At 22.7% G+C, this 12,857-nt stretch overlaps 1 protein-coding gene across 1 annotated transcript; it reads right to left on the minus strand.

The window, feature by feature from the left end:
* Positions 1-450: 450 nt before the first annotated feature.
* Positions 451-12,196, minus strand: LOC122502606 (neprilysin-2-like). The gene is made up of 12 exons (XM_043612756.1): positions 11,961-12,196; positions 11,669-11,858; positions 11,088-11,247; positions 10,779-10,915; positions 10,461-10,679; positions 10,121-10,332; positions 8,129-8,269; positions 7,555-8,007; positions 7,173-7,464; positions 6,791-7,035; positions 6,301-6,635; positions 451-624 (listed from the first exon to the last, which is right to left on the minus strand). The coding sequence occupies exons 3-12, from the start codon at positions 11,117-11,119 to the stop codon at positions 597-599; spliced, it is 2,094 nt and encodes a 697-aa protein (XP_043468691.1). The 5' UTR covers positions 11,120-11,247; positions 11,669-11,858; positions 11,961-12,196; the 3' UTR covers positions 451-596.
* Positions 12,197-12,857: the final 661 nt, after the last annotated feature.

The raw sequence follows: 12,857 nt of genomic DNA on the forward strand, positions 1-12,857 counted from the left end.
GTAGCTTGACATTTTTTTAATTTATTATTATATTTTCATTTGAATTCAAATAACAGATTATTTGTCTGTTATCAAATAAATATTTAATTCAATAAATTTTAATTTATTTATGTTTTTCTTTATATTGAAATAAATTATATTTGTTTCAAAAATTTCAGTATTTAAAGCAAATAACATTTAAATGACTGAAATAAAAATTATTCTTTGTAAATGAATATTTATATGTTAGTAGAAAAGTATAATCGTTTATTTGCATAAAATAATTTTTTTAAAATAATTTTTAATTAAAGAGAAATAAAATTACAATAAATTTGTAATATTAGGTTTCAGATGTTTTTTAAGAATGGCGAATTAATCAGTTTAAATTATTACCTGAACCCAAATGATCATTTTGCTTAGTTACACTGGCTTTCTTGTCATGTTGAGATTTTTGTTTGTTTCCATCTTTACCCTGACCAAATGAAGCATAATTTTCCAAAGAATAATTATCTTTATTTTTTTTTGCAAATTTGTTTAGTTTTTTATATCCATGATTAGCTTGATTATATGTTTCATTTAGGTAATCCTTAAATCTATCAGCATCGCTGTCGTAAGTTTTAATGAATCCTTGATTTTTCGTTAAACCTGTAAGGAAACAAAAGATATTTTAGTCAAAAATGTTTGTTGTAAAAAAAACTGTAAATTTTTAAAAATTGCAAAATTTATCTTATTTATTTTGAAAAATCACCTTACGAAATAAATTATGAAACACGGATTTAAAAAAAATTTTCTACAAATTTCAATGAGAAAACCTTTTAAAATTTAATTATTTCTCAAAATTGCAACAAAAATTCTTCCAAAATTCATTTTTTTTAGAATTTTTGAATAAAATTATTCAAAACTTTAAGAATTAAAAAAAAATGTACCTAATTAATAATTTAATTAAATTTAATTAAATTTAATTTAATTTAATTTAATTTTTTAAAATAAAAATTTTTATATTTTTATATTTTAGATTCTTTTCAATTTTTCGAGAATTTAATTTGAAAATCTTATTAAATTTAATTAATTCCTAAAATACTTGTTATAACGATTTAAATATTCAATTATTTTCTAAAATTTTAACTAAAATATTTTTAAAATCAATTTTTATCAACAATGAAAATTGAATTATTAAAATAGAATAATTTTGGTAAATTCATAAAATAGTATTTTTAAAATTACAATTATATTTATAGGTAATTTTTAAAAATAAAAAAAATAAAATTCTTTAAAATATAAATTTTTTTTTTGAAAAATATTTTAAAAACCTAATTTTTTTAGAATTTTTAAATTATATATTTCAAATTTCAATCATTTTTGTAAAATAAATATTTAAATACAACATTTCTTATGAAAATTTAAACTCCAAGTCTTGTAAAATTAAATTATTTTTCAGAATTTTTGAATAATATAATTAAAAGCTGTTTAATTTTTAAGAAAGCTAGCAAATTAATACTTTTTTTATATATTTAAATATTATTATACTTTTACAGCAATTAGAATTTCAAAGATTTCAATTTGAAAACTTTTTGAAATTTAATTATTTCTAAAAAAATCCTACATTAACACTTCTAATTATTTTCTAAAATTTTGACTAAAATTTTTTTTAAAATCAATTTTCATCAAAATAAAACTACGAGAATTCAGTTATTTAAATAGAAAAATAAATAATTTTTAGAATAATAATTTTTTTTTTTTTTTTTTTTTGATTTAATGGCTTTTTGCAAAGCAGATTATTCGAACTATAAAACAAAAAAATGGAATAAAAAAACACTAACTTCACGTGAGGACAGATTATCTCGATTGGCAATTTTATAAATAATAGAATTTAAAAAATTTTAATTAACAATAAAAAAAATTTAATTTTTGAAAAATTACAAATAATTGAAGAAATTCAATTTGTTTTTAAAAGCAATGAAATCCTTTTCATAAAATTCAATTATGTTCAAAATTTTTAAAAAATTCTCGTCAAAATCCCAATTATCTTTATAAATAACAAAAATTTTTCTCAAAGTTCAATTATTTAAAAAAAATTTATTAAAATTGTACCTAAACATTTAATTATTTTAATAAATAATAAATTTTTTTTAAGGAATTCAATTAATAATATATAATATAATATAATATAATATAATATAATATAATATAATATAATATAATATAATATAATATAATATAATATAATATAATATAATATAATATAATATAATATAATATAATATAATATAATATAATATAATATAATATAATATAATATAATATAATATAATATAATATAATATAATATAATATAATATAATATAATATAATATAATATAATATAATATAATATAATATAATATAATATAATATAATATAATATAATATAATATAATATAATATAATATAATATAATATAATATAATATAATATAATATAATAAAATATAATATAATATAATATTTATAAAAATATTAAGTTTGAATTATTTGAAATTAAATTCTTGACAAAATCATACCAGGTTTGTCTAAATTCTGATTCTTTTTTTCATGATTTATTTGATGCTCATTTCCAGCAACAAGAAGATCATAAACTTCACCAGCAGTATTCGTTGGTAATAAATCACGTGCTTTACGTATATGAGATTCAATTTTTGCGATTTCACTTTCCAAGGAACGATAGTCATTGTGAATTAAGGGCTTTGCAGAAACCCAACAAATAATTAATAACGACAATCCGAGAATTTTTGAAAATTCATTTAAATTCAGTAGAGTTAACTTCATTTTTCTAAATTAAAAATTATAGCCTACAATTTAAATATTATATGGGAAAGTAGAGACTATTATATCACTCTCGTTTGTTTTGAGATATAGATTGATTATCTTAAAGATTTCGACAATATATACTATGCTGCCTTTTATACATTTCGCAAGTTTTAGACGCAATCTTTGTATATATATAGTGTATACTATAGGTACTTTAATCCGCAATCAGAATTTGCTATTGTTTTATTGCTGAATGAAATTCTATTACATAATTTAATTATTTTACGTTGAGTTATAGAAAAAAAATTTGTGTTCTTAAATTTGCGTGTTGTCAAATTTGATATACAAAATCAATTAGTTTTAGTTTCGCTCAATAGAAAATTATCATTAGTATTTCAATAATATACTTTCATAATTCTTGCATAATTCTTACACAATTTGTTTATTTGTAAATGAGAGAACATGTTGTGTCCTTTTCTGACCCAATTCAATAATTGTCATATTTCAAAAAAGTATAATATTATAAAGCAACCTTGTTTTTAATAGACTTTACTTTCAACATTAATATGAAGAAATACAAAATACAAAAAAATTTAAGGTTTTTTTATAGAAATTATTTAGATTTAAAAATAAACCATTCGCTCGAAAAACGGTTTAAGTTGATTTAAGCGTCTTTCGAGCGAACGGTTTAAATAATAAGTTTTCAATTTTTAAAATATGAAAAAATTTCGTTAAAGTACAGATATGTAGACAAATAGTAGGATTTTTTGGAGAAATATTATTTTTTTATGAAAATTTCATAATTTTCTAAAGACTAGAGAATATATGCAAATTATGCAAAATTCTTGTGACTACGAATAATTTTGTAGAAGTAATTTATTTTCATACATATATGTATGTATGCACAGAACATTTCTTAATCAGCAAATTCTCTTTCTTTAGATTTATGACACCGGATAATAGCAACCTGCAAACTGAAAGTGTATCAAGTTACAATCACACCCTATGTTTTCAACTCTACAAATTAAAATACAATTACAATGAAAAAAAAATGATTTGAATCAAATAAAAATTATTTTATTCAATTAAATGGTTTGAATCAAATATTAAATTAATCATCATAATTAATTATTTTAACCCTTTAAGACCCGAATTTTTTTTAAGTTATGCGATTTTCGTCCTACTATGCACTTTAGGGTTTTTGGGGTCGCTGATTACGAATCCGATGTCAGTTTTGCAAAATTTTCAAAATTCAAAATGTCGGATCCAATATGGCGGACGAAATTTTTTAAAATTTTTGCGTCCGCCATATTGGATCCGACATTTTGGATTTTGAGAAACTAACAGCATATTCGTAATCAGCGATCCTAAAAATCCACGAGTAGTAATTTTCATGACCTTTGCTTGAAGTAATTTAACTATTTACAATTTTTTTTTAACTATCCTTTAGCAAAATATATTATTTATATAATAGATTATTACATTATTAACATAAAATTGCCTAAAATTAATTGAGACAAATAATTTATACTAGCAACAATTCGCGCGCTTACGCGAATTCACTTTTTTAAATAAAATATTAGGTAGTAATTTTAAAAGTAATAGAACTTGAAAATTTTAAATACAAATTTTTTTTATAAAAATAAAATATGAATTAGAATAAATAATTTTAATATTATTATTAATTATAATAATGATATATTCTGTCATAGGGAATTCAGGGAAAAGCCAGGAATTTTTATTAAAAGTAGTGAAAGAAATTAAATTTTGAGAATTCATAAGAAAATTCTGAATTTTTGTCTCTTCTTTGTTTGACTCATAAACTATAAAAAAATTACCACGAATTCTAATACAAAATTCAAATTCTGACAAAAATTTTTTTTTAAATAATTTAATTTTTCACAACTATTCATAAAATAAATAAATTATTTAATGAATAATTTTACTTAAATATTTCAAATTTAATTCAATTTTAAAAGAGTTGAGTTTACAATTTTCATAAATAAGTGAACTTCAAACGGTTACGATTTAAAATTTTATAAAATTTCAATGTTGAATGAATTTCATTAGAAATTTTAATGAACTTAGATTTTTGAAAAATTGTAATAATTCAAAATCTTCTGAAATTAGTTAAATTTATCAATATTTATATTATTTAATTAATATTAAAAAATAATGGATTTATAGAAGAATTTTAGTTTAAAACACTGAAAAAATTAAATTTTAAAGAAGTTACAAATAATTGCGGAAATTCAATTATATTTTTAAAAGTAACAAAATTCTTATCACAAAATTCAATTATGTTCAAAAACTTACAAAAAAAAATCTCGACAAAATCCCAATTATTATCTTTATAAATAAAAAAATTCTTCTTCAAAATTCAATTATTCTTCAAAATTTCCCTCATTTCAATGATTTTCAATATCTACTATTTTAATAAAATCACCAAAAATGAATTCAATTATTTAAAAACAATTTTATTAAAATTGTTTTTATAAATTTATTTAAAATTATTTTTAATACAATTTTAATCGAATTTCAAAAAGGTTTGAATTTGAAATTTTTTAAAATCCTAATTCCTATAGAAAAATAATATCTAATAATTAAATATTTAAAAAAGAAATTATTGGTTTCTAATAATTTTACAATTTAAAATATTCGTAAATAAATTTAAAAAAAAAACATTTTTTTCAATAAAATTTTTTCCTTTATTTTCTGAAAATTCAAAAATTTTCAGTTTCATTTGTCAATTAAATTTTCTAATTGACAAATATAATTTACAAACATTTTATCCCTTTATTTTTAAAAACTTTGAATTTTATTAAAACAATTGAAATTAAAAAAATAGAATTATTGATGCAAATTTATTCCCTTATAAAAATTGAGAATTTTCTACAAAAATATTAAGAAACGGGATTATCTAATGTTGTTCTTCTCAAAAGAAAAAAAATTAGTTTGTAAACAATATTTTATTATTGAGAAATAAAAATTATGCATAAAATGGATAATATTTCCTACTTATTAATAAAAATTTTTTAACAATTAACAATTTTCTAGTATTTTTATAAATAAAATTGAGAATAATTTGCATAATAATTTTTTTTATTATAATCATAATTTTTTAAAATTTTTCAAATTTGTAATATTATTTTATTATAAATTTAATAATTTAATTTAATTAATTTAATAATATTGTTCTTGTTTTTATTTATAAATAATAATCGAAGTGCAAAAAAAAACTGTTTTAATTTTTTTTAATATTTTTTTTTATTTTTAAATAATTAATGAAAAATATTAATAAAAAAAGTGATTGTGCTCTGTTTCATTTTAATATTACAGAAAAATAAATTTGTATTTCTGAAAATATAAATATTATTTTTTACTCCACTTACAGTACCTATTTTAAAAAAACAATCAGGTACAAAAAATTGTCTTCATTTTTGATAGAGTAATATCACTTTCTGTTAAAGCATACACTTTGATAATCAAGCACAATACTCTACTTATTTTTTAATGTTCATTTAAAAGATTTTACCACAAAGAGCATTTATTTTCAGGATTCATTTTTGTGCCTAATACACATTGAAAATCTCTTGCAAATTCTGGCCGATTGGTTAGAGAACCAATTACTCTAAATTCATAAGGACTATGATTATCATACATAATCATACTATTCATTTCTTCCTGAGTAATTTTCTCGCAATATGTTTGAGCAAAACTAATCCAAAAAAGTTGACGTTGCGTAAAATTTACACCAGGTAACAGTAAGTCGGAAGAATGAGTTCTCATATACTCTTCATAAGCTAAATATGCAACTTCAACTCCTCCATTGTCTGCAAAATTTTCATCTTGTGTCCTCTCACCTTTAACCTGAAAAAAATTGCAAAATATTTTATAATTTTATTGAAATTTAATTATTTTAACTGCTACTAACAACTATTTAACTACTATATTAGTTAAATAATTTTAATTAAATAATTTAATAATTTTAAGTAATTTTAATTCAGACACTTTTTAGAACATACATTTCGGTTAACATCTGTATAGTTTCCATATTGATGTATCAGACATTCTATTTTTGAAAGAAATTCTTTTTCACTTTCTGGCTCCCACCAATTAACCAGATTTCCTACTTTATCATATTTTCTACCTAGGATGTCAAAAGCATGAGTCAATTCATGTCCAATTACATACCCCAGAGATCCATAGTTCATGTACTGAGGTCTGTTTTCATTGAAGAAAATTCCTTGAAAAATAGCTGGCGATAAGACTAAAATTATTGTAAAAAGTTTGTTAGTAAATAGTAAAATTAATTTCTTTAAATATGATAAAATAAATTTAAAAGAATTTTTAGTTGAAAAATTAAAAAGACCTAAACCAATTGAGCTGATAAGCTGAAATACATACTTAGGCTATTATTAAAGATATAGTTCATTGCATTCACTATTGCAGGATTCAAATGTTGTGTCCAACTGGAATAGTTGATAGGTTTTCTGAACTCACATTTTTCTTGATATTTATCATATTTCTTAATTTTTACAAATGATTCAAGAAAATCTCCCGGAATTATTTCCAAATTCGTGTAGTATTCATCAATCTCATTATCACTATAAGACTCGAATATACTTGGATTTACAATGAACATTGATCTAAGTTTTTCCAACGCCTTAGATTTCGTCTTTAAGTCCATCCAATCAGCCTGAGTATAGAAATTAATAAGTAAAGCGATAAAAAATAAGTTAAAAATTATGAATACGTAATTCTTTTACAAGGTGGTTCTTGTTCTTACTTTTTGTAGAACTTTATTAAACTGTTGAAAAATATTTGGAATCATTTCATCGGTAACACTGGCGACGGAGTTTGCATTGAAGAGTTTTCTTATATACAACATACCAAAACTATTGTCGAATATATCATTTACATAATCGTAACACTTTTCTGATTTTTCTTTTTTATTTTGAATAGAACCAACATAATTATTGAGGAAACCTTCAACTACTTTCCAAATAAGATAGTTAGCCTGGTCTCTTTTTGAAAAATGTTTAATAAGGTTGTTAAACTCTTTAAAATAATTGTCATCGTTAATCAATATAATATCATCATCTTTAATTGTATGAAATGGCTTTAAATATGTATTTAAGTATTCCTTCCACAAAATATTAGAATAATTTCCAATTAGTTCTTTAACAGTCATTCTAATAGGATTCAATTTAAAAGTTCTTTCTTCTTCAGGCACGGAAATCTGTAAATAATCAAATTTCAAATACCGTAGGTTTTAAAATTTTTTTCTAACTTTTAATTAATATAAGAGGACTATATTTTGGTATTATGATTTGTGGTCCAATAAAAAATTTAATACTTACATTAAAAAGCATTTTTTCTATGTTCACAATTTGTTTTATGTCCTCCTCAATTTTAAATTTATCAGCTCCGAAAAGTTCTACAATCTCTACTATTAAATTGAAATAATCTGAAGACGTGTTAAAGTTCTCAGGTTGTCCAATCTGAAAAAGTACAATTGTCGTTTAATATTTCGTAAATTGAACTTAAAGACAAAATTTTTAACGGTATAATGATTTTTGCTGCGCATGATTATTCCCCAAATGTCATTTGACCGAATTGCATTTATTCGAACTGTTATTTTAACGAAATGTCACTTTTGCGAATTGTCATTTTTGCAAATCGACATTTTTACGAATTGTCACTTTTGCGAATAGTCATTCTTGCGAAATATTATTTTTACGAATCATTATTGTTCCGAAATGTCGTTTTTACGAAATGTCATTTTTGCAAATCGCCATTTTTACAAATTGAAACTTTTGCGAAAATTCATTTTTTCAAATTGCCATTTTTGCGAACTAACATTTTTACGAATTGTCATTTTTACAAATTGTCATTGTTCCGAAATGTCGTTTTTTCGAATTGTCATTTTTGCAAATCGCCATTTTTACAAATTGAAACTGTCGTTGTTTCGAATTGTCATTTTTACGAAATGTCATTTTTGCAAATCGCCATTTTCATGAATTGTCACTTTTGCGAAAAGTCATTTTTTCGAATTGTCATTATTTATACGAACTGCCATTTCTTCGAATTGTCATTTTTACGAAAATGTCACTGTTGCGAATTGTCATTTTTTCACAAAAATGGCAATTCGAAAAAATAACTTTTCGCAAAAGTTTCAATTTGTAAAAATGGCGATTTGCAAAAATGATAATTCGAAAAAACGACATTTCGGAACAATGACGATTTGTAAAAATGACAATTCGTTTAAAATGATATTTCGCAAAAATGACGTTTTGCAAAAATTACAATTCGTAAAAATGTCGATTCACAAAAGTGACATTTCGTAAAAATGACAATTCGAAACAACGACATTTCGGAACAATGACGATTTGTAAAAATGACAAATCGTAAAAATGATATTTCGCAAAAGTAGCAATTCGTAAAAATGTCGATTTACAAAAGTGAAATTTTCTTAAAATAACAGTTCGGGTAAATGCAATTCGGTAAAATGACAGTTCGGTCAAATGACATTTGGGGAATAATCGCATGCGCTTCATAATTTTTCTTGATGTATTTAAATATATTTAATAGTTATTTTCGTAACAAGGGCGCAAAATAGGTGATTTCGCCAAAGTCGTAATCACCTTTGCGCCCATGATGCGAACATAATTTTTTGTCCTAACTGCATGGAAAGTATGGCATTGAGGGCACGCACGATTAAACGCTCATAATAGTTAAAAATTAAGCTCTATATAAACATTATATCGAATGAAGTCTATAATGATAGAAGTTTTAAAATAGAAATAAAAAAATAATGTATTCTGGAAACATAGTATTTATTTAGAACGTAGTAATTAATAATTAAACAAAACTGAAACAAGAACTTTTAAAATTGACAATTTCGATAAACGAAATGGGAACAAAACCAAATGTCTTATAATTTTTTTTAGAGAAAATAAAAAAAAATTGCAAATTTTTAAAGGTAAAATAAAACAAGTTGAAAATATTTGCAGTTCTATAGTCAACTTAAAAAGAAAGTCGAAAATGTCGCATTTTAATGAAGAAAATCGAATAATTAACAAGCGGGCGCAAAATACTTTTCCGCCCGCTCGGAGGTAGGGGAAGCGGGCGGAAAATACTTTACCGCCCGCTGACGTCATACAAGCGGGCGCAAAATACTTTTCCGCCCGCTTCCCCCACTCCCGGGCGTAATGTGTTACTTTGCGCCCGCCTTAAGTGCCCGAAATGACATACTTTCCGTGCAGGTAGGACAAAAAAAATTTTAAATTAACATAATTTTACATATTATGTAAATAAAGGTCACTATAAGGGTTAAATATTACGTTACTTACATCTACGACTTTGTTTGAATTATTCTTTACGTCTTGCCGCCAATCTGCAACAATAAAACTATTTTCCAAAAATACGCCGTCTTCAAATTCAGAGCCAAATTTTTCCCACTGGAAATTTTCATAACTGGAAGAATTTTCTTCTAATAGAGGCCATCCACCGATTGTATTCAATAAATTCGATATAAACTCTATATTTTCTTTATTTATATCAGCTGGAAAATAATAATTAGTGAATTAAAAATGAATAATTTTATGAATTGTTAACTAATGTCAAATAATAAAAATGCAAAAGTAGAAAGTTTAGGACTAAAGAACTATATATGCAGTACATTAGACTTACTTGTTTGCATACACGTTTGATAAAAAGTTTTTATTAATTTTGCATATCTTGGTTCAGTAGATGTATATACCTCCTCCAGAATACTCGTCATTTCTTTTTTAACTTTATTCTCAATTATTGTAAACTGATCCATAGAGTATGGAAAATTTCCACAAGCAAATTTATAAAAATTTTCACATGGATCAATCCTTTTGTCCAAGTACTTCAGTACTCTTATTGCTAAAGAGGAATAACTCAATCAAAATTTACTATCACTAGAAATTCAGTTATTAATTTTTTTAATTTAAATTTTTTAATTTTTTAGAAAATCATACAGACCTGTATCATTACATTCTGATGTTAGACAATAATCATTGTCAGTGACATGTCCTTCGGTCACAGTCATGAAAATTGCAAGACAGAAAATTGTTAATCCACATTTTAAATATAATCTCCTCCTCCTCCAGCTAGTGTACCTTTTTAAAAAATAATTTTTGGTTAATAAATATACTACTAGTTAAAATAATCCCCGCTTGTAGTTTCGAATAGAATTTTATTATTAAATTAATAATAAATAACAATTGATTTAATTTTGTATTTAAATATTTAAATTAAATTACCTATTAATTAGAGTTGTTAGTACCTTACCTATTAATATATTCCTCCTCCTTGTTGAACATTTTGATGGGATCGCAAAAATTATTTAAAAAAACAAAAATATTTTACGAAAATGAAATTTTTTTTTATTCATCAGTCTTTGCTGGATGAAATTTGAGGACTTAATGTAATTTTCTTCTGTAATCTTTAACTAATATAAATAAAATAAAAGATCCAATCTCATTAAAATCTCATAAAATAAAACATAAAAATTCTTATTAGTGTTTATTCTGTGACATTGCTAATTATTTTATTGAATTCTTACTTTGTATTTTAACTATGATTTAACATTTTGAAAAGACATTAAATATTGCGATATAAAAATTATGTAAATACTTCTTAAAAATCTAGTTTATTCTGGATGTTAATATAATAAAGAAAAACAGTTATTACTCAAGCACAAAAAATTTTTAAATACCATGAAATTATTCAGACAGATATATGTATACGTGTTTACTCTGTAAATATTTGTGAAACAATTTAAAAACACTTTATCTATTTGACACTATCCTCGAATGAATTTACTTTTAATTATTTTTTTCAGCCATTAATTTTTCTTTTATAGACATTACCATACAGAACATTTATTTTTGGGATTCATTTTTGTGTCTATTGCACATTGAAAATCTCTTGCAAATTCTGGCCGATTGACAATAGAACCAATAAATTCATGTCCAATTACAAATCCAAGTGATCCGTAGTTCATGTACTGAGGCCTTGTCTGATTGACATAAATACCTTGCATAATTGCTGGTGATATGGCTGAAATTGTTGTAAGCAGTAAAAATAGTAAAAATCATGGAAAAAAATTGTTTATGTATCGTAGTTTACAGATGCCCCTATTATGTACAATAAAATACACACCAATGCTGTTATTATACACATAGTAGTATATGCATTCACTTTTAAAGGATTCAACAGAAATGTCCAACTCGAAAAGTTCTGAGGTTTTCTAAAACCATATTTTTCTTTATAATTATTAAATTTCTTGATCTCTACAAATGACTGAAGAATATTCATCAATCTCCTTATCACTATAGAAGATTCGTAAATACTTGGATGTACAAAGAACACTGAACTAAGTTTTTCGATAGCCTTATTTTTCGTCTTGTTATCCAACCAATCAGCCTAAAAGGAATTAAATCGGTAATTAATGTTTTTCTAAATTACCGCAAAAATTTCCATAATAATGACTGAAATACAAAATTTTAATAATGATAATTTTTACTTTACATATTCTTTATGAATTATCGCGAAAATTTCCATAAATTGCTAAAATAAAAATTTTTTATACCTACACATTTATCTTAAAAAATCGAAAAATGACGATCGAAAATTTTTATGCAAAAACCACTCCAAATTATTATAAGTATATATTCTACTACTATATATTGCCGCCCTAATCTAACATTAATAAAATAAAATCAATAATATTAAGTTTATTTTATTTTTATATTTATTAATGCGGTTTTTTACATAAAATATGAACGATTTATATATTATTTATATTTATAATAAAATTTCACAATCATTTTTATTAATAGGATGATTCTATTCTTGTTTAAATAATCTTTCAATTGTTTAGAATATATATTGAAAATTGAAATGTTTGAATAATTTATTTAACCAATGATAACAATGGATCAAGTTTATTTTAACTTATCTCTTTTCTTGAAATTCAATTTTTATTCAAATAATCTTTCTATATACTGTGTTTAAAATGTCGAAAATTTAAATGTGTTTAATTATGTTGACAATGAA

Source organism: Leptopilina heterotoma, unplaced genomic scaffold (genome assembly GCF_015476425.1).
Source record: "Leptopilina heterotoma isolate Lh14 unplaced genomic scaffold, ASM1547642v1 Lhet_235, whole genome shotgun sequence".
In the NCBI taxonomy this organism is placed as follows: Eukaryota; Metazoa; Arthropoda; class Insecta; order Hymenoptera; family Figitidae; genus Leptopilina; species Leptopilina heterotoma.